General features: G+C 67.0%; 1 protein-coding gene across 1 annotated transcript; it reads right to left on the reverse strand.

Moving 5' to 3' along the window:
• Positions 1 to 868: 868 nt before the first annotated feature.
• Positions 869 to 12,983, reverse strand: TSPAN32 (tetraspanin 32). The gene is given in 10 exon segments (XM_039225063.1): positions 869 to 1,661; positions 1,664 to 1,704; positions 2,236 to 2,327; positions 2,584 to 2,667; positions 4,324 to 4,410; positions 4,839 to 4,940; positions 7,738 to 7,812; positions 11,244 to 11,341; positions 12,248 to 12,362; positions 12,917 to 12,983. Coding segments are annotated over 10 exon segments (960 nt in total). The 5' UTR covers position 12,983; the 3' UTR covers positions 869 to 1,461.
• Between the last annotated feature and the right edge of the window lie 7,204 nt (positions 12,984 to 20,187).

Consider the following 20,187-nt stretch of genomic DNA (forward strand, 5'->3'; position numbering starts at 1 on the left):
CGGACCCAGACAGGTGCCCCGGTTGACTTACTAATAACGGTCTGGACGTTCCCGTGCTGCTAAGTTCCTTGTTTACACAGTTTAACTACATCCCCTTCTCCTTCCCTCTTTCCACAGCCGTCGTGCAGAGGACAACTTGCTGGTTGTTACCTTTCAACACTCTTTGCAGGGCGCCCGGGGCTCAGTCAGTTGAGCATCCGGCTCAGACATGGACTCACGGTTTGTGAGTTCAAGTCCCGCGCCAGGCTCTATGCTGATAAGGGCGGAACCCATCTGGGGTTCTCTCTCTCTCTCTCCCTCTGGCCCTCCCCCGCTCTCTCTCAAAAATCAATTATAAAATTGTAAAATATATTTTGTAAGTGTAGAGTGACAAGCTGAACTGAACGGGACCAGTGACAAGCTGAACTGAACGTGCATGGCCAGAGACCCTGGGCTGTCCCTGAATGCAGGACCCAGGGGACCCTGGGCTGTCCTCGCCTGGGGACAAACTCTTCCGCCGAAGGAGGCTCTACATGAGGTGGGAACTCGCTCCCCCCCGGAAGTGCGTGGGGGGGGCGCGGGTGCAGGGGAGACGTGAGGGGACCACGGCGGGTGTGGTCAGGTGCTCACCGTCCCGCCCGTCCTGTCCCCACAGAGCGGCTCTTCCCATTTTGGAGGACCCTCCCCTTTGTTGGTCGTGGTGGGGGCTGGCCTGACCTCCCCAGAAGGAGGTTAAACGGCCCCGACGCCCCTTTCTCCTCGGTCAGCTCTGCCAGGGGCCTCGGACTGGACTGGGCCCATCCGGGTTTCCATGCGGGACTTCAGATTCCGAGTGAGGGGTGGCCCTCCTCAGGGGCGTTTGGACAGAACTGAGAGAGGAAGTTGGGTGTCCAGCAGGAGCGGCCTGGAACCCAGGAGGTCTGCGGTGCCCTCCTGCACCCCCAGAAGTCTCGCCTTTGGCCCTGGCGCCTGTGAACACCCCACCAGAAGTGTGGGGTTTCCACCAGAGACTCGAGGTTCCCAGGGGACCTCCCGCAGCCACGGGAGCCCTTGCAGGTAGTGAGCTCCCCGGCGGGAGGGAGGGGAAGCCAGGAGGTCTCAGCACGAGGGGACGGGCTTGCCTGCTGACTTGGAGGTGAAGGCCCCACATGAGAAGGAACGGGGTGGTCTGCTGACGTGCGGCAAGGAGGGGGCCTGGTCCTCCAGCCACATGGACCTGTGTCCCACCACCAGCCGCACTGAGCGTGGAAGCGGGGGGGTCCCCGGAGCCTGCGGCCTGTGGGGAGCCCGGCCGGGCTCGGCCCAGGGCTCTGACCTCATGAGAGCACGCAGAGCGTCCAGCCAAGCCTGCCTGTGGCTTCTCTGCTCTGACCACTCCCCAGCCTGTCCCACAAGTCCATGAGTGACCTCTGGTCCCCTTGTCTGCGGAAAGGGACCATGCCTCTTCCTTCCCTGTCCCTCCGCGCTGTGGCAGGAGACACCTCACGTCCCCCTCGGAAGGCTCAGCTCGGGCGGACTCAGCCTCTGTGGGCAGACAGGTGGCCGGACAGGTGGTTGAAGCAGTGTCTGCCGGTCCCAGAGGAGCCCAGGGTCCCCCCGAGGGCCCGCTCGCTCCCAGGCACCCAGGCGGCCATCGAGAACGTCCGCTTCGGTCGGGCGCCGGAGCGTGGGCCCCCCTGGGAGCGTCTGAAGAAGCTGGGCTCCTGGGGCCGGCAGCCACAGGCTCTGAGAAGCAGAGGGGACTGTGAGGCTGTTCTAGAACGCACCGGGCGGGGCAGGAGGCCTGCGCAGGGAGGGGCCGGGGTGAGCGGCTGGGCTGGTGAACACCGAGGCACCAGGAGGGGCTTCGTGGCTGCTGAGTGTGGGTCCTCCCTGTGCTTGTTCATGGGGAGCCCTGGGGCCCGGGACTGATTCGGGGCCCAGAAGCACCCTTCCCCAGCGGTCGGCGCAGATAACACTTGTGAGGTCGGGTCTCCGTGAGGAGTGGGGTGAAGAGAGGGGCATCCCTGTGGGGCTGGCCTGGCAGCTCTCTGGCTGCCCCGCTCCCTCGGCGTGGCCAGCCACCCCAAAGCGCCTGCCCTAGAGGGCAGCCTGGGCTATTGGTCCAGGGGTCCCAGCGGCGGGGGGTGGGGGGAGCGGCAGGGACGTCCCGGGGGTAGGGAGGGACAGCGCCCTCTGGCCCGTGGGCACCCAGATGCCTCCAGGTGCCGCTGTCTGCCCTTGGGGGATGAGGAGGGGCGGGCGGGCGGGGCCTACCTGCGGCTCAGGGTGTATTTGCCCCTGCGGTCCAGGCTGCAGCCAGAGCGAATGGCGAACCAGAGAAAGGAGCTGAGCACCATGGCGTACACCTGGGGGGAGGGGGTGTCAGCACCGGCCCGGCGGCTCTGGCGGGGGGTGTGGGCTGCGCAGGGCTCCCTCCTGTCTCGGGAGATGGGCACCGTCACCCCCCAGACGGCCTCCCGGGGTCAGCAGCCTCCTCCCTGGTCCCCTGTGCACGGGCCTGGAGACTGGCCCGGGGCTGCCCCGTCTGCCCGTGCACTGGGGTGGGGGTCCTGTGGATGCAGGGGCAGGAGAGGCAGGGGTGCCGAGGCAGTGCGAGTGTACCATGGAGGCCAGACCGATGCCAGTGAGGGTGGAGGTGATGTGTCCGTACGTCCTCAGGAAGCTCCTGATCCCCACCAGGCAGTCCTGAGCAGAGCAACTCATGAGGCGGCCGCCCGCACTGCCCCTCCCCTGCCCAGGGTCAAGGGCCTCCGCCAAGGCAGGCACCCATGGTGCCCAGCTAAGCCGAGTGCTGGGGTGATGGGGAGTCAGCGGGGCCGGGGAGCTCTGGGGAGAGGCATCACAAACGGCGGAAAACCAGCAAGAGGGGGGACTGGAGGCCGCTGCCCCAGGGTCCAGCGCGTGCCTTTCTTAGGCGTCCCCTCGGCCTGTGCGGGGTCATGCATCTGGCTGCCGTGGGCAGGCTGGCTCTCCCTTGCTCCCTGGCCCAGGGCTGGGGGCAGAGCCTCAGTGAGGGGGGGGCCGGGGGGCTGGCAAACGGGAGGGGCAGGGAAGGCGCTGGTGCAGAGGCCTGGGGTCCTGGGCTGTACCAGCCTCCATGCGCCATCCCCGGCACCCAGTGCCTCCCCGGCGCAGGCGCACGGCTTCCGCAGAGGCTCTCTCTCCAGGAAAAGGGAGGTGACCGTCCCATCTCTGAACCACTCACATGGCGGCGTTTGGTTTTGGGGAAGATATTGGCATTTGGGGAAGCTGGGGAAAAGGAAGCACATTGGGGAGGTTGCTCCGAAGGCTGGGAGGGGGGCGGGGAGGCCCGCCTGCGGTCTGTGCGTCTGTATGTTCACTGGGCCCACGCTGCCACCTGGGCCTCGGCCCTGGCTGGAGCGCCGCCCCTGCTCACCCCTGGGCCGCAGGACCGACTTCGGCGGGGAGGCTGGGACCTCTGGGCCGCGACCCTGCAGCTGGCCTGGGTGCCCGGGGGTGTGGGGGGAGGGGACTGGGCCCTGATGGGCTCTCCCTGCCCTTGTGGCCGTACTTCCTGTCAGAAGGCAGCCTGGGGCCCAGACCACCAGCCAGGACTCAGCCCAGCCCCTCCCCGCCCTCTCCCAGGGCTGCTCCAGCCCACGCCCACCCCGAGCCCTTTACGGTGGGGTGCGGACCCCGCCATCCTGCAAGGTCGCAAAGTGGGCCCTCACCCAGCTTTGTGGACGGGCACCTGAAGCCTCTCCCTGGGTGGCAGGAAGCCCCCTGCCGGCCCGCTGGGCCCTCTGCCTTCGCCCCTACCCTGCACGCCGCCCAATGGCGCTGTCTTGGCTCCCTCCCTCGCTGGGCCTGGAGCCATTTGCATCCTCCTGTCTGTTTCCTGGAGGGCGGCCAGGAGCCTCTGGCCCACAGATAGGGGTGGGTTTGTTTCCCGGACATGGGGGGAGGGGAGCAGGGAAGGCGGGTGGGCTGGGGGAGGGCTGGTGGGGTGGTCGGAGGGAGGGCCAGCTCCCTGTCTGGGGAGGAAGGGACTTCCCAGCTTCTGTTGCTGAAGCCCTTGGGTGGGCTGACTGTGGCCAGGCCCACCCTCCCCGTGCATCCCTCCAAGAACGCCCTTCCGGCTCCTTGGGGAGGAGCCCCCTCCAGATCAGTGTCTGTCTTCCACCACCCTCTGTGCTTCTGGAGGTTTCCGAGGGCAGGCCTGGCCTTGGGGAGCCCCGAGCTGAAACTGTGCGAGGCGGTGGAGGGGTGAATGGAGCCTGGGGCCGAGTCCGGCCCTCACTGTCCTGTCCAGGAGCCCTGCAGCCGGCCGGCGGCCCGGGCCCGGGGAGGGAGAGCCCGGGTCCCCACACTCCTCCTCACCTGTCTGGCCGCCGCCTCTCCTGGACACAGACTGACCTCCGCGCCCCCCAGGAGGCCAAAAGGAGAGCTCTTCCCACAGCACAGGAACTGCAAGGGCACAGAGGGGCGGGTTTGCTCTGCGGGGGTGGGGAGACCGGGCCCCTGTCTGGGGGGGCAGCCCTGTCAGAGGAGGTCCCCTAAGAGACGGCTGCAAGTGGCCCTCCTGGGGGATGGCACCCGCGCCCAGCCCAGCTTCTCGGCCGCCTGTGACCCTGTGGCCACCGGGGCCTGCTTCAAGCTGTGCCGTCACCAACTCGAAATCCTCCGTGATTCGTTACAAGAAGCCTTCCGCATTCTGCCTCGGGCCCCCCCACAAATTAGGTAGCCAGCCCTGCCCAGGGCGGAGGGAGAAGACGAGGTCTTTGTCCGCCCCTCCCCACGACCAAGAGGGTGTCGGTGGCCTGTGGCCCGGGCCCCCGGCCCCGCGGGACTCCAGGAAGGCACCCTCTACCCATTCTCTAGGGCGCCCGACTCACCGCGTCCTGAATGGCCACCAGCTGCTGCTGCCGGGCGCCGGGCGCGCCCCTCACCGCCTGGTCAAACGCCAGGTCGTAGGCGTCCAAGGCGGCGTCCTCCACCTGCACAGAGGGCATCTCAGGAAGGCAAGGCCTCTGTGCCGGCGAAGCCCCTTCCCGACACGGTGCGGCTCCCTGCAGGCGGGAGGGGGGCCATGTGCCTTCCAAACAGCCCCTCCTGCTTCCGGCAGGCACAGCCCCTGTGAGGTCTCCCGGGAGGCGGGTCACCAGTTCCCGCAGGCTTCAGCGGGGGGCTCTCTCCCCACAGGCCGCGAATGCCACAGCCCTGCTCTGGGGACCGGGGCCTGCAAGGCAAGCCAGAGCCCCGCTCACCTCCAGCTCTGAACTTCCGGAGCGTAGAGGGCCTGGCCGAGGGAAGTGCCCCCCCTACTTCTGTGGATCTGAAGTGGGGGTGGGACAGGGAAGGCTGGCAGCCAGGCCCGGGCAGAGAAGGCTGGGAGGAGCCTCCTGCCAGGAGCTCAGCTCCCCGGTGGCCTAGGTCCCTCCCCAGAACCGCCTGCTGGGTTCTGTAAAGCGCGGGCAGCTGGGCTCCGGGGAAGGCCTTCGACCAAAGAAGCCATGGGCATCCAGGGCCGGCTCTGAGCAGACGAGGCAGATAATGGAGAAGGAAGGTGTGGACAGGGGCCTGGCCGGGCTCTGTCTTCACTTCACACCCCAGCATCACCCAGGCCTCATTGCCTCCACGCTCCTAAGCACTTCCTTCTGCCTCTGCTCAGCTATTCCCCCCAAGCCTAAATGCCCACCCCTTGCCAAATTAGTCCTTCAAAGACAAACTGGAATCTCACCTCCGCCAGGAAGGCTTCCCTGACTGCTCTGGAGTCCATAGTCTCCTGGGCCCCGGGCTAGAGCGCAGGCGTCAGGCTGGCCTGACTGCAGCAGGGCCTGGCTAGTGGCCCTCTCTGCCTCTGTCTCCAGGTATAAAGTAAAGGGGAGCCCCTGAAGCCACTGTGTCCTCAGGGGAGGGCGTCCCCGTGGGTCTGGGGGCCTAGGTCAGGGGGCAAGTGGCTGAGGCAAGGACCGCCCTCCTGGTTGCCTCCCCCGCTAGGGCCCAGGGAGTAGCCAGGTGGCCCGCGGCCAGCTCCCGCGATTGTAATCTTGGCAGAGGAAGGGCACGTGCGGAGCGGGCATCGTCCCCACGACCCAGAAGCGGGAGGCAGGAGCCCGTGCTTCGGGCAAAGCCACGCCCCTCACCCCAGACCCCAGGGCCTGGCAGTGGGGGGTCTCTTCCCACAGGCCTGGGAGTCTGCCCCCATTACTGGGTTTGGGGGTGCTCGGGGAGCCTGGGGCCTTGTTTCTCCATGAGAGAAGAAACATGGGGTGAACCAGGTGGCCTCAGAGGCCTCTGTACTTCCTGCCAGGGTCCCCCCTCCTTGAGCCTGGCCACCAGGACCCCAGGGGTGACCCCTAGGATGGGTTGGAGCCACGGGGGCAGAGGGGATCTTGGGCTCCCTGAACTCTCAGCCCCCCAGATTCCCACCTGGCCACGGGGGGGTGTGACCCCAAATGATACTGACAGGGGTGCTGTCCAGGGTAAACCCCAGGCAGGGAAGGGCAAAGGGCACTGGCTCAGGGCAAAGTGTCCTGGACGGCGACCTCTGGGCCTGAGTAGCTCCTCTACAGAGCAAGCACGTGACCATCACACCTGGCCTTGACCCAGCCCCCTCCACCTGAGGGCCGCGTGAGGGAGAAACCAGAGAAGGTGAGCGCACACCTAACAGCACACAGTGCGGGCCAGGCCCGTCTCCTGACCCAGCTGCCCCTGTGCCCCTCTGCCTCCTGCGTGACCGTCTTCGGGGGGCGGCAGAGACGCTGGGGGCACTGGGACTCGATGCAGGGGCAAGAAATCACGGCTTGTCACCTGCTGCCTGCACGGTGTGTTGCCAGAAACCGAGTAAATTCCAGCCAGACGGGCCTCATTTGCCTGGGAGCACATGGAGAAACTGAGGCCAGGGAGAGCAGGGATCGCAGAAAGTCAGGGCAGACAGGGCCTACGCAGCAGAACTGTCCCGTCCTGTCCCTGTGTGCGCCCCCCCCCCCCCCCCCCCCCCCCCCCCCCCCCCGCTGGCCCCTGGGCTGCTCAGGCTGCTCCAGAGGCCCTGAGCCTCTTGGGTGCCCATTTCCCTGCCCAGACAGTGGGCCTGCCCTGCTCCGGGACGGGGCCCCATTCCCCGGGCAGACTCTCAGCTCCATCTCAGCCCTGGATTCAGACAGGCTTTCTGCAGGGCCTGTGCCCCAGGGGCTCCCCCCAAGCTGGGGTCCTGCCCTGCTCCCCTGGGTCAGCGCCCAGGCCTGCCGGCTTCGAGCCTGCCTCATGTATGCCCTCTGGGGGCCGTGGCCCTGGCGACTGAGTTATCCCAGAGCTGGGGCCTCCCCAACTCCCAGACTGGGACGGGGCCCCCACACCCGGAGTCCGTCCACACCCCGCTGAGGCAGCAGGCACACACAGAACAGCAGTGGAGGGACGACAGACGTGGGAAGGAAGGAGCGTCCCCACCATCCCCAGGGGCGTCACCGCCCCGCCCCCCACCAACACGCAAGCCCTGGGGAAGAGCCCACCCCGGAAGTGCCACCTGGAGGACAGCCCTGCCCCTCCACAGCCCGCCCCCCGCCGCCCCTGCTCCGGGGCTGAAGGGCGGCTGTCACCTGGGGATAAGGCCCGGACACCGGCAGGGCCACTGGGCCAGTTTCCGGAACACGGACCCGTCTAGTCAATCCCTCAGGTCAGCCCCCCCCATTCTCCTCTCCCCCTTTCCAACTCACGGCCCCTTAGGGCCTGGGGGGTTCCGAGGCCCGTACCGGAGAGCTGCTGCTTCGTGGCGAGGGCAGGGCGGGCACTCACCTGGGTGGGGCTGTGGAATCTCCAGAAGGCCACCTGCCCAAGGGCGCAGAACACCAGGGCGAAGCACAGGAAGCCCTGGGCGGAGGGGACACTGTCACCCTGTGCCACCTGACGGCCGCCTCGAGGCTGCACCGGGGCCCTCGTGCACGGGGCGCGAGGCCAAGGGCGAGACCTCGGGCTGCGGGCACACTGTTCCCAGCCCTTCTGTCTCGTTCGGGGAATTATTGCTCGTTCTGGCTCGCGGGGGCCCGTCCGTGGCAGAGCCACGTCCCCCCACCCCGAGGGAGGGAGCAGCCCCCAGGATGGTGGAAACCCCTGCCCGTGGGCTGCCTCCAGGGGCGGGCGCTGAGCGGAGTGGGGATCCGGGAGAAGACACGTCCCCTTTTGAGGAGGTCAGTCGGGCGGAGCGGCTCCAGGGCTGCCCTGGCACAGGGGTGGGGGTGGGGGGCTTCTGCAGGCCCCTTTGTTTCTGCATGTTTCTGGAACATGCTTCAGGGTGAAGCCCCAGCCTCTGCAACTGGGCCTCCATGGTTCTGGCTGGAAGGAGCTAGGGCAGCTGGGGCTCCCCGAGGCAGGGGGAGTCCAGCCGAGGCCCCTCCTCTCCTCGCTCCCTGGGGTCCCAGCGTCGGAGGAGGCCGAGTTCTCTGGGGGGAAGGTCCTTCCATCATCAGCCCCCACGTTCTCTGGCCCGGGGGTCTGGAATTGTGGGGCCCCCGGTTTGCAGAGGCCCCTCCCCTGAGACGTGTGCCTGACCCGAGCTTTCGTGGGCAGCTTCAGAGGGTCACCCCAGACTGGGAACCTGGCCTACACGCCGCCCCGGGGACGTCACCCCCACCCGGAGCTTGACTGACCCCTGCGTTTGGTGACCCTCAGACCTGGGCCTCGGGCCTGGTCTCCTCGAGTCCCCGGCAGTTTAGCCGGCCGCGGGCCACACGGCCCAGGTGCCGAAGGGGGCCTGGGGCGGGTGCGCCACCTCCTCCCCCCTCGCCCCACTGCCTTTGTGAGCGCCCCGCGGCTCCAGGGCTCCGTGCGGGGCGTCGCTGGCTCCGCCGACACATGGGCCCTCCCTGGGCCGTCCGCAGCCCGCAGCGGACTGTGGCCGGGGCCTCCCACCCAGCGGCCGCCTCGCTACGGGTGACACCCAGGAGAGCCGGCGGCCAGTGGATGGAGAGATGCCCGCAGACACAGACACGCTGGCCGGGCCGCCTGGGGACGGAGAAACCGTCCCCCCAGGGCCTCCACCAGGCGCTGGGCGAGAGCAGGCCACCCCCCAGGCCCCAGACTTGGCAGGAGCCCAGGGGCCTCTGGCTGTGCCCCGGGGTGGGGGGCGGGCAGGCAGCCCCCTGCTGCCTCCCCCTCCTCCTCATCTTCCCCCTCCTCCTCATCTTCCTCCTCCCCCTCCCTCCCCCTCTCCCCTCCGCCTCCCCCTCCCGACTGGCTGAAGGCCTCCTTCTCCATCTGGAAAGCATCGCTCAGCACCGCCTCCCGGGCTGGAGGCCGGGAGCCAGCTCAGGGGACCAGCACTTTCCAGAGATCGCTTCGCCCTCAGGAGCGAGCACGTCCCGTCCCTCCGTCCCCCGCCCGCCCCAGGCCCGCGCCCGGCCTTTGCCTTCTCCTAAACAAGCCGCTCTAGCGGCGGAGAGCTGGCTCGTTTCCTGCTGAGAGGCCTGCGCGGGGCGAGGCCGGAGGAGGCGGGGGCGGGAAGGGGCGGGGGGGGGGGCAGCCGGGAAGCGTCCCCCGCTTGCTGGTCCCCCACATGCGCTGCTCCAGGCACCACGCCTGAAGGTGCAGGCGCAGGGGCGGCTCCCGGGCGCGGCCCTCGGGGGCCCGGGGTGGGCGCGGGGTGCCGCGGGCGGCTGTTGAGGCGGCCCCCGAGCTCCCGACCGCTGCCCGCAGGCCTGGGCCCGGAAGAGCAGCCGGGGCTGGGGACGCCTGGGTCGGATGCCCGGAGTGTGAACTGCGGGAATAGAGCGCCTTCCGCCTCGTAAAGCTTCACCGCTTCAGCCCTGCACCATGGCGCCCCCTGGCGGCCTCTCCCGGCGAGCCCCAGCCTTAGAGCTCCGCTCTGGGGGGACAAGCCACCTGCCTGTCAGCTCCCTGAGCCGGCACCCCCCCCCCCCGGGCTGCTGGCCACCCAGATGGACTGCACACGCCAGCGCCCCGGGGCCCCCTCACGCCAGCCCCGCCTACCAGCCAGTGGGGTCCCGGCGCCCCCCGAACAGCCCCCCCACCCCCGGGACCGCAGCTTCAGATGACTGTGTCCCTACAAACCAGAAGTCATCCCACAAACAGCTGACACAGCTGGGTGGAGAGCCCTGGCGGCCTCCGTGAGGCCGGGGTGGTTGCCCCCCTCCCCCCGCCCCCCAATCCCGCCCAGGGTGGGGGCGGGGTCTGCCGGAGGAGAGGGCTGGAGGGGGTGAGGGAGGCCTGGGGGCCGTGGGGCTGCAGGGAGCCTGTGAGGTGGGAGAATGGAAGGGACCCCCAGTTTAGGAAGGCTCCGTGTCTGCGCCCCAGTTACCCTGGCTCTGTAGCCCCCTTACGTCTGAGTAACCCAAAGGAGCCACGTTCTCGCTCCAAGGGGGGCAAGAATCTTCGTCACTCTCCCACTTTGGTCCCAGGCCCCGAGCACCTGATAGCGTCTCGGAAGAACAGAATCCCGGTGCATTCCTGGACATGAGCCTACGACACGCCGGGCGGCACCGGCTTGGGTACCCCCTGCCCTCGCACGTGCGTCACCTGTCACTCACCTTGACTAGACCCTCCCCTGGATTCCTGAGGAAACACGCCCCCCGGCCCCCTTTCCACTGTAAACGCCAAGTGAGGAGGGACTCCTTTCCTTTCCCAGACTCCCAGACGCTTGACCGCATTCAGTAAGCTGTTTCCACTTTGTCCCGCTCGCCTCTGACTTCTGTCCTGCGAGGAGCGGCGGGCCCTCTTGGCTGGGTCTGCGGGACCCCCTCTGGGTCCTTGGGCCCAGCCTACTTCTGGCAACTGGACTTTGCCGAGCGGGCCCGCAGGGAAGGGGAAGGGGGGGCATGTGCCAGTGGCAGAGGGGGTGGGGGAGCAGGTGACAGCCCAGGGCACCTGTGAGCCCAGGGTCCCTCAGGAGAGGAGGGCTCGCACCGGAGGGCACAGGATGGACGGGCCTACGGGCGATCTGGCCAGCAGAGGGGCGGTGGGTGGCACACCCCTGCCTCCCCTCGTAACGGGACACGGAGGCCGGTTCCCAGAGCCTCCAGTGTAACAGAACCAGACCCACTGGGCCCTTGACAAGGGCTCCCAGGCCTGGGAGGGCCGACTCTGCCTTTCTCAGCCCCCCTGGATGAGGGGGTGAAGTAGGCCTGGCAGAGGGCCTGGTTGGCCCCGGTGGGTGGGGGTCCCGGCTGGCGCACAGCCTTCGGGCCTCTGTCTCTGTCGGGACACTGGGGGGGGTGCTGCCAGCCCTGCCCGCTCTTGGTCCCGTGCCAGGTCCAGGGGCTGGGGGGCTGGGGGCAGGGAGAACTCACCCCTGCCATGAGGCCCCCAGCCTCCCTCACGGTGGCTACAGCACCCAGCACGGCTCCCAGGGTCAGGAGCCCGGCCAGGCTGACGCTGGTGCAGAAGGCTGGGTGGGGAGAGAAAGGAGGAGGTCAGGGATGCCCAGGACGGGGCTCCCAGTGCACACGGCCCGTGTCTGAAATCTGACCCAAGGGTACACCTGGGGGGTGGGCTTCTGGGAGCTCTGAATAGGTCCACGCACCCCCTCAGGCAGGGATGTGCCACCCACCCCCCACTCCTGCTCCTCCCAATGCTCAGAGGCCCCAGGGAAGGAGGCCCCAGGCCCTGCCCCCCACTTCTGCTTCCTGCAGCCGCCCGGCCTATCTCGGAAGCCACCAGGCAAGTGCGGGGTGTCTTATCAGTCCAGGCTCAAGACCCAGGCTTCCTGCTCCAGGATTCGGGCTTCAGGGCAAACACTGGGGCCTGAGGGGCAGGAGGCCGGGGCTGGGACCACGGCCTGACCCTGTGGGCCTCAGCTTCCCCCACGGCTGCCCTCTTTGGCGTCCCGTGCTCTTGCCTGAGACCAAGCCCCCAGAGTGCATCCGGGCCCGGGCCCCTTTGATCTGGGGAAACCCCCTGCAGGACATGAGGCCGTCTGGGTGCCACGTGCCAGTCCCACCTTTTCCCGGGCCCCCAGGGGAGGACGGGAGACCTGGGGAGAAGCAGAGGCTGTGTCCCAGACCCCCCGCTCCGCCCAGTGGAGAAGGACCCCGGGGCCCTCTCTACCCCCACCCACCGTGCAGCCCAGCCTGGCTCCACTAGGAGCCCCCACCCCAGGAGGGAGGAGGTGGTGAGTAGAGAAGGTGCCCACATAGGGAGTGAGCTTCCTGTCTTGGGAGCATGCAAGTAGAATCCTGCCCCAGGCTTGATTCTGGGAGGAGTGTGGGAGACAGGATCTAATCTGAACATCAGCCCCGGATGGCTCCCCACGGCCTTTGCACCTGAGCCCCCTCCCCGACAGCACCTCACTTACCCCAGCGGCGTGTGGCCTCATAGGGGGTCCTGTCCAAGGATGCGCGGCCGATGACAGCAAAGTGGGCCCCGAAGTAGCTGATGGCTGCCAAGGTGGCCATAGAGAGGCCCAGTAGCTGGGGATGGGGCAGACCCGCGGTGTGGGGGCAGGGCTGGGCGCAGACGGGGCCCCAGAGAGCGGGGTCTGGGTGTCCTGGGCCCCCGGGCCAGCCTCCCTCGGCTTCATGGTCTCACTTGAGAGGCTCACCTTGTCCCAGACACCCCGCTGCACACACAGACACACCAACAAACACACACACCCCACCACGCTACATGCACCCCCCACCCTCCCTGTGCCACATGCCCCCCCACATGTACATGCACATTCATTGTTCAGCTGCTGCCAGGACCCAGAACCTTGGGTCATTCTGTCTGCACAGCAGAGGATGCCCCCTCCCACCCCCAGCAGCCCCCTCCCCCTGCCCCCTGCACCCCTCTGACCGGCGCTGCCTGGCTGGGCCCACGGGGGCATCCTGCCCCCAGTCACCTGCCAGGAGTCCGTCACCAGGGGCCCCAACTGCATGTCCCAGGGGCAGGATAGGGACAGCCGGGCTGGGTGGGGGAGGGAGCCACAGTCCCAGAGGTCCAACAGCATGGCCCACCCCCCCTTCCCACCTGACCAGCCTGTTACCAGGACAAAGAAGCTGGTGACCAGCATCTGGCATTTGGCCACCCTGACTCGACTCCAGGACCGCATGGTGGCCTCCTCTGGGCCCGTCTCCTCTCCCCTCCTTCCCTCCTCACCCCACCCCTCCACGCCCACTGTGGTTTCCAGCTGGGCGGGGGCCTCTGACCACAGCTGCCCGCCCAGGGGGTAGGTTGCGTCCTGCATGCCCCTGGGTTTGTCAATGCACCCGGAGAACTGAGCCTCTGGCTGCCCCGGAGGACGCAAAGGCAGGCAGGGGAGGGGTGGCGAGGCCAGCTCCTGCTGCGCCCTGCTGTCCCCCGGCCCTGGCCCAAGGCACCACGACCTCTGGAGGGGATCTGAGGCCTTCCCCGAAGAGCAGCCTTATTCTTGGTGTGGCCTCAGAGCACATCCTGGGAGGAGGTGGGAGGAGGTGGTGAGTAGAGGTGCCCGCGTAGGGAGTGAGCTTCCTGTCTTGGGAGCATGCAAGTAGAATCCTGCCCCAGGCTGGATTCTGGGAGGAGAGTGGGAGACACGATCTAATCTGGACATCAGTACTGGCGTGTCATCTCGTGAAACACCATTTGAAATGTTCTGTGATGACGGTATATTTGGAAAGGGAATTTAATTTTCAACGCCTTCATGGCACAAAGGAGTGATTTGGAGCGGAGCCATCTTGGGGGCACCGGGCAGCAACGGAGCCCTGGTACCACGTACCCAGCTGGGAGGCCAGGGAGGCTTTGTCAAAACCCGAGTCTGTAACTGAATGCTGCCAACCTGAGGGTGAGGCAGGCCACAAACTCACGTGGGGCCGTGTCCCCCGGAGGGGACATGTGGGGAGGCCACTGTCTGGGGTCCGGTCTTGGCCAGTTTGTACCACGGTTTGTACCACACAGCCACTGCTGTGCTGCTCAGGGAGGCGGGGCAGGGGCTCCCCTCTGTGCTGGAACGGCTCCCTCCCTGTGTCTCTGGTGTGGGGTCCCCCCTGGACACTCGGGACCTCAGCAGGGGAGGCAGTGCCCCCGATAGCTGCTTTCCTTCTGGAAACCAGCCGCTCCGGCCATCTCCTCCCAGTCCCTGCCAGGAGCAGGGGCAGCCGGGACCCCTCCGCCATCGCAGCACCCCTAGGCCTCCACTCTGGCCCCAGGAGCACCCCCAGGGTCTGCAGGAGCACAAGGGCCTCTCCGATGCCACGTGCCTGTGTGGCACCGCTCCAGAGGGAGCCCAGGTGTGACCAAGGGGCGGCAGGGGGGAAAGCGCGTCGGGGCGCGGGCCGTGCGGCCGGCCAGCTGCACGCTCTCTCCGCGGAGACGAGCTGCTCGCTGCTGTCACTTTTCTCCAACTTTGGCAAGAAAGATAGCGCCTGGCAGCCTCTCGAGACGCAGCGAGGCGACCCTGCCCCTCCCAGCCCCCCAGGCGCCTCCGCACTGAGGTTGGAGAAGGGCTTTCGGGGCCGGGCCTGGGCTCCCGCCTCGCCCCGCTAAGCGCACACTGCACACCCGGCGCTGCCTAGATGGCCTCGTGGGTCCTCCCCTAGGGGCGCCAGATCCCTCGTGGGCAGGAAGCGAGGCCCCCCGGCCGGCCCCTCTAGGGGCTCTGACCACGGCCCCCTCTCCCCCTACCGCATGTGCCCCGGCGATCCCCACCCCTCAGCTGCCAGAGGAAGGGCATATGGAGAAGCCCCCAGCCCCCCTGGCTATCGGCCTTCAGCCACTTGCCCGTCTCCTGCAGGCTCCGGGGCGGCCACTGGCCTGCAGGAGCCGCGAGGGGGCTTGACACCGACCCCCGAGGGCTGGCCCTGTGGGACACTGTCCCCGCCTGAGCCCCTCGGACCCCGTCCTGATGGTCAGGCCCCACCGTGAGCCAGCCCGCGCTGCCTCCTGCTTTCTTTTCCACGGACGATGCTGGGCGCACGTGGGAGCACTTGCACACGTGTGTGCGTGTGTGTGTGATATGTTATTTGCTGGCCAGCGACCTCCTTTTTCCCCCCTCCTTCCCCACCTCATCTGGTAAGTAATTGGGTCGTTGGAAACTGTTTGTCACAGGAGCTGACTGAGTGCTCCCAGTGGCCAGGGCTGGGACAGCAGAGACCCCGCTCGGTGGCTTGGTGCCGGACGACGGCCCGATAGGGTGTCACACAGACACCCAGGCGCCCATGCTGGGCAAGTAGCCCACGGATGGAAAGGGCGACAAGCCAGGACACCCGCCGGCCTGGAGAAGCCCAGACACTGTGTGCAGGTGCACTTTCATGGGGGGTCCAGCCCCCACCCCTCGGGCGTGGCTGTCACAGCAGTGTCCTTCCGGAGACCACGGATCGGCTGCACCTGACGCGCACCTCCGCCAGGTGAGCAAGGCCAGCGTCGTGGGGACCAGTCAGGTGGGGAGCAGGAGCCCGGGAGCGGTGGGGCGGCCAGGGCGCCTCACCCTGTGGCCCTCCTCCCAAAGCCACAGCCCCGTCTGACCGTGACACACACACCAGACAGACCCCAACTGAGGGGCACCCCACAACGTGCCTGGCCTGGCCCCCTCGGAACTGTCCGGGTCATCAAAAACCACCCAAGACCCGGGGACTAAATGTCCTGTGGTGCCCTGGGTGGGAGCCTGAGCCAGAAGCAGGGAGTCAGGGAAAACCAAGAACTCCGAACAGGGGGTGGACCTTTAGTGAACAATAATGGATGACAGTCATGGATGCGTGTGACAAATGTCCCATAGCCGTGGCAGATGCTGCTGCTCGGGGAAACCGGGCGTAGAGTGTGTGCCAACTCTCTGCACTATCTTTGCGACGTTTCTGTGAATCTAAAGCTGCCCCACAATGACTCTTACTTAACAGCCTGGTTATGTCCAGCACCCCAGTCTCACATCACAGGGCTGGGGGGGGGCAGGCACGTTGGTGCTGGCTCTGCCTGTCCACTCACTGGCCATGAACTCTTCTCCCCGCGCTTACCATCCCCCCGTCCATTAACTGCTCATCCACCAAGACTGCCACCTGTTCAGGGATGCCACCTGCCCACCTGCCTGAACACTCATCCACCCACCTGCCTATCTGACCACCTGCCCAGCTGCACACCTGCCCAGCTGCTCACCTGCCCAGCTGTTCACCCACCTGCCTGCCTGCCCACCTGCCCACTTGCCCACTGCCCACTTGCCTGCCCACCCACCTGCCTGCTCCTTCAGCCATCTACCCTTCATCACGTGTTCCCTCTCACGCCCTCTCACTCTGTTCATTCATGCAGCTGCTGTGTGCTCAGTCTGCTCTCTGCCTGCTGCCTCAGTTTACCTGGGACCCAGGTAACAGGACGTTGGCACTGAAGCAGGCCCTTCCCACCTGTAGGTTGCTTCCCTGGGGCCAGGAGGTGGCAGCCTCTCCCCTCCTTCCTGATAGCTGCCCAGAAGGAGGCCTGGGAGAGGCCCCTGCCCCCCATCAGGGACGAGCAGAGGCCTGCGGGCCTTCTCCACCCAGGGGGGGCGCGCGGGTCATCGCCTCAGTGCACCTGGGGTCCCCGTGAGCTCATCGCCTTCTGACTGCCCTGCGTGTGGGGCCCTGCCAGCTGGGCCACTCACCGGGGGATGGGCTGAGAGCCGTGAGACTGCCAGGGCCACACGCAGACCTCAGTCCAGCCTCCGGCCTTCTCTCTGCCCTTTGCCCTGATTCCAAAACTGTTCCCAGCAGCCCAGACGTGTGCCCACCTGAGGCAGCTCCTCCCGAGCCTGGACAGGGGCGGGCGGCTCTCCTTCCCCATCGCCTGACGTCTGGGGCAGCTGAGTGCACCACGTCAGACCCGCACGGCCCCAGGAACCCCACATCCCCTGGGAAGGCCACCCCAGGCTGGCAGGGCACACCCGGGCTCAGGGCTCTGGGCGCTGCCCTGTTGCCTCAAGATTCTGGGACAGAGCTTGTCTTGCCCTTGAAGGGGTGGGGTGGGCCTCGGGATGGCTGCACCCCTGCACACACACAGACTTGTGTCCATCTCAAAAGTGCCAGAGGCGGCCTCCGGAGGGCCATGCGAGGTCCCGGGCACCACGGAGACTCTGCCCTGGCCACCTGGCCCCCCAATACCTGGTGTCCGGTGACAAAAAACGCGGACAAAGGGCTGGAGGCGTCAGGCTGTGGGAGCAGGATGTCCAAACCCTCCCAAGGCTTCCCTGGGTCGGGCTGGGGGCCAGCAGCCCCTGCCCCGGGCCCAGGCCTCACCAAGGAGTGTGGACCCGACGCCCCCACCCGGGGGTGCCCAGCCCTCCAGCGCTGGGGCACATCCACACCCCCTCCGGGGGCCCCGGGGCCCCCTCTCCTCCACCCAGTCCCCCTCCGGCTGCAGATCCCACGTGCTGGGGAGGCCCTCCGATAGGCCCTCTGGCTCCCGGGGCAGGCAGGTCAGGGTCAGGAAGGAGGGGACAGCGGAGTGAGGGACGGGAGAGACAGGACTTCATCTTTAGGCGGGAGGCTCTGTGCCACACCCTGCAGGCTGAACGCCGGGCCCCGATTCCCAGCAAAGCCCGGGCCCCAGGGTGGTGGGGCAGGCGGGGCCTCTGGGGGGAGGTTAGGGGCACGTGAGGGCGTGAAGGTGGGGTCCCCCGACGTGCACACCGGGAAGGGGGGTTCACCAGGAATGCGAGCAGGGGCCCCGCCTCGGGCTCGCAGCCTCCAGAGTCGTGAGGATAAGCGTGTGAGGTTTAAGTCCGCACCTGTGGTGTCGTGTGGCCGGGGCCCCAGCAGGCCAGTGCCTCGGCCACCGCACGTCCACCTCTGAGCCAGCGCTGGGGAATCCAGTGAACCAAGCAGGTGTGGCCACCGGCCTCGGGGGACCCATCCGGGCTGGGAAAAACCCAGGAACGCTCAGGCCGGGCGGGGTGAGGCTGGGGTGGACCTGGGTCCTGGGGGCAGACGCACAGGCATGTGGGGGAGGCGGTGGGAACAAGAAGGGGAGCGGTCACCTCCTGGCAGGACCTCCGCCCAGTTGTCACCTGCCTATAGGACACACAGTCTGGAAAATGTTGGGGACTGTCCAGGTGGCAGGGGGGATGGGGACCAGAGGCAGGAGACAGATGGGCTGGAGGCCTGGGTGGGGGCAGGCAGCCGAGACCCCGCTCTGAATGCCCCCCCCCCCATCGTGTGGCCTGGTGGCTGCAGAGGTGACCCATGAGCAGCTTTGGCCAATGCCAGTGGCCCTCCCTGTGCCCAGCGATTGGTCGTGGGGTTGAATATGTGACCCCTAAAGGTCACTCTCTGGGTCAGGAGCTGCGAGGTGGGGCCCGCAGTGGTGACTTCCCTGCCTCACAGAGCCACGTAAGGCTGAACCCCAGGGTGAGGGGAGGCAGGGACCCCCGAGCCTGTCCTGCCCCCAGGACCCAGCCGCCCCTGGGCAGCCCGTGCTACGTCGGCTGAGGGCTTCCATTCTCCTAAGTCGGAGGGAAGCGAGGTCTGAACCTGGTGCCGAAGTGCCAGGCTATGGCAGATGACGGAGGGTGGGCACCGAGTCAGGAGGCACAGAGGGGAGCTGTTGGGGGTGGGAGGGGCGGCCACACTGCTGATGACGCAGCTAAGGGCTGGCCTGGCCGGAAGGCCCGTGCGGCTGCTGCAGGCCACGGATGGGGACCCACGATCTCAGCTACTTGACCATGTGACCCTGGAATGACCCTAGAAGGACAGGAGCTCCTGAAAAGCTCTGGGTCAAGGGAGCTAACAACCCGCCCGAATCCCCTCAGCAGAGAGACACAGCCCCCGGCTCAGCGCTGAGACTCCAGCCAGTTCACGGCCCCACACCCCGGGCTTGGAGCGGGGACCCCGGGGCACGGCGGCAAATGTCCACTGGTCACCTTGTCCCCGCCTTCCCCAAAGGGCCTGCGGCGTTCACCAGGGAGACTGTGTCCCGGGGGAGGCAAATAAGCAGACCTCGGGGAGCACGGGGCACTGGCTCTGGACGGACCCCGCTTCCCAGAGGCCCCAGACGTCCCTGTAACCAGCAGTCGGGGCTCACGGGGGCCGGGCACCCACGGATTCCCAGCCCAGGGCCGCATCGCCCTGGGGCCAGTGGGTACCCCCGCGGCGTGTGGCCTCCTCTCCGGCTCCAGAGCCCGTAAAGGGAGCGGACACGCTCAGCGGCTGGCGGGCTCCCACGGGGGTTCCCGGACGGACGGTGGAGGGAGGGCCGTCATGGCAGGACAGGCCGCGTGGGGGCGCCAGAGCCGTCTGTCCCCGGGACGAGAGACTGCGCACAGTAATACTGAGTTCCTGGGGGCAGGACGGGTGCCCAGCCTCCACCTAGGAGGCCAAGGGGTGGTGACTCCCAGCGCCCCCATCCCCTCCCTGCCCCCTCCTGCCAGGGCCTGTGGGGGAGACGGGAGGGTCCGGGAGGGCGGGTGGTGGACTGCACCAGCCCTTGCAGGCACAGTCGATGCTGGAGCGGATCGAACACTCCATGGCAGCCACGGATATGGTAAAGGCTTTTAAAAAAATAGACTTTTTTGTTTTTAAGATTTTATTTTTACGTAATCTCTCACTCAACATGGGGCTTGAACTCACAACCCTGAGATCAAGAGTCCTGTGCTCCACCAACTGAGCTGGCCAGGAACCCCCCAAAAATAGATTTTATTTTTTAAGCAGCTTCGGGGTTACAGATATTGTACAGAGTTGGGAGACTTCCCATATGGCCCCCTCCCCCCACACCGTGTCCCCTGTGACTAATTCCTTGCCTTCATTGGGGACATGGTTACAATCGATGAACCAATGTTGATGCATTACTATTGCCTGAAGCCCGCGGTTGACACTGGGGGACCCCCTGGGAGGTGTGCATTCCGCGGGTTTGAACAAACGCACGCGGATGCGGATCCACCATGGCAGCGTCCCACGGAGCAGTTTCCCTGCCTAAACCCCCGCGCTCCCCACACTCCCCTGCTGATTCCTTCTGCCCCTTGAGCCCCGGGGGCGCGAGATCTGCGCTGTGTATCGTTTCTGTTCTTGTCCAGATGGCACAGAGTTCGGATCGTACAGCGAGCACTTAGTTAGATGCCTGCACGTCTCCTCCACGGCTTTTCACGGCTTCACAGCTCGTTTCTCTGCAGAGCTGGACAATAGCCCCTTGTCTGGACGTCCCAGGGTTTATCTGTCCACCCACTGACGGACATCTTGATTGTGTCCCAGCTTTGTCCGTCGCGAATACAGCTGCTGTGATTCTAAATACAGCTGCCGCGGGGCGCCTGGGTGGCTTAGTCGGTTAAGCGTCCGACTTTCGCTTAGGTCATGATCTCGTGGTTCGTGGGTTTGGGCCCCGCGTCGGGCT

The sequence above is a fragment of the Hyaena hyaena genome, unplaced genomic scaffold (assembly GCF_003009895.1).
Source record: "Hyaena hyaena isolate Hyena2069 unplaced genomic scaffold, ASM300989v1 scaffold_1888, whole genome shotgun sequence".
NCBI classification, from domain to species: domain Eukaryota; kingdom Metazoa; phylum Chordata; class Mammalia; order Carnivora; family Hyaenidae; genus Hyaena; species Hyaena hyaena.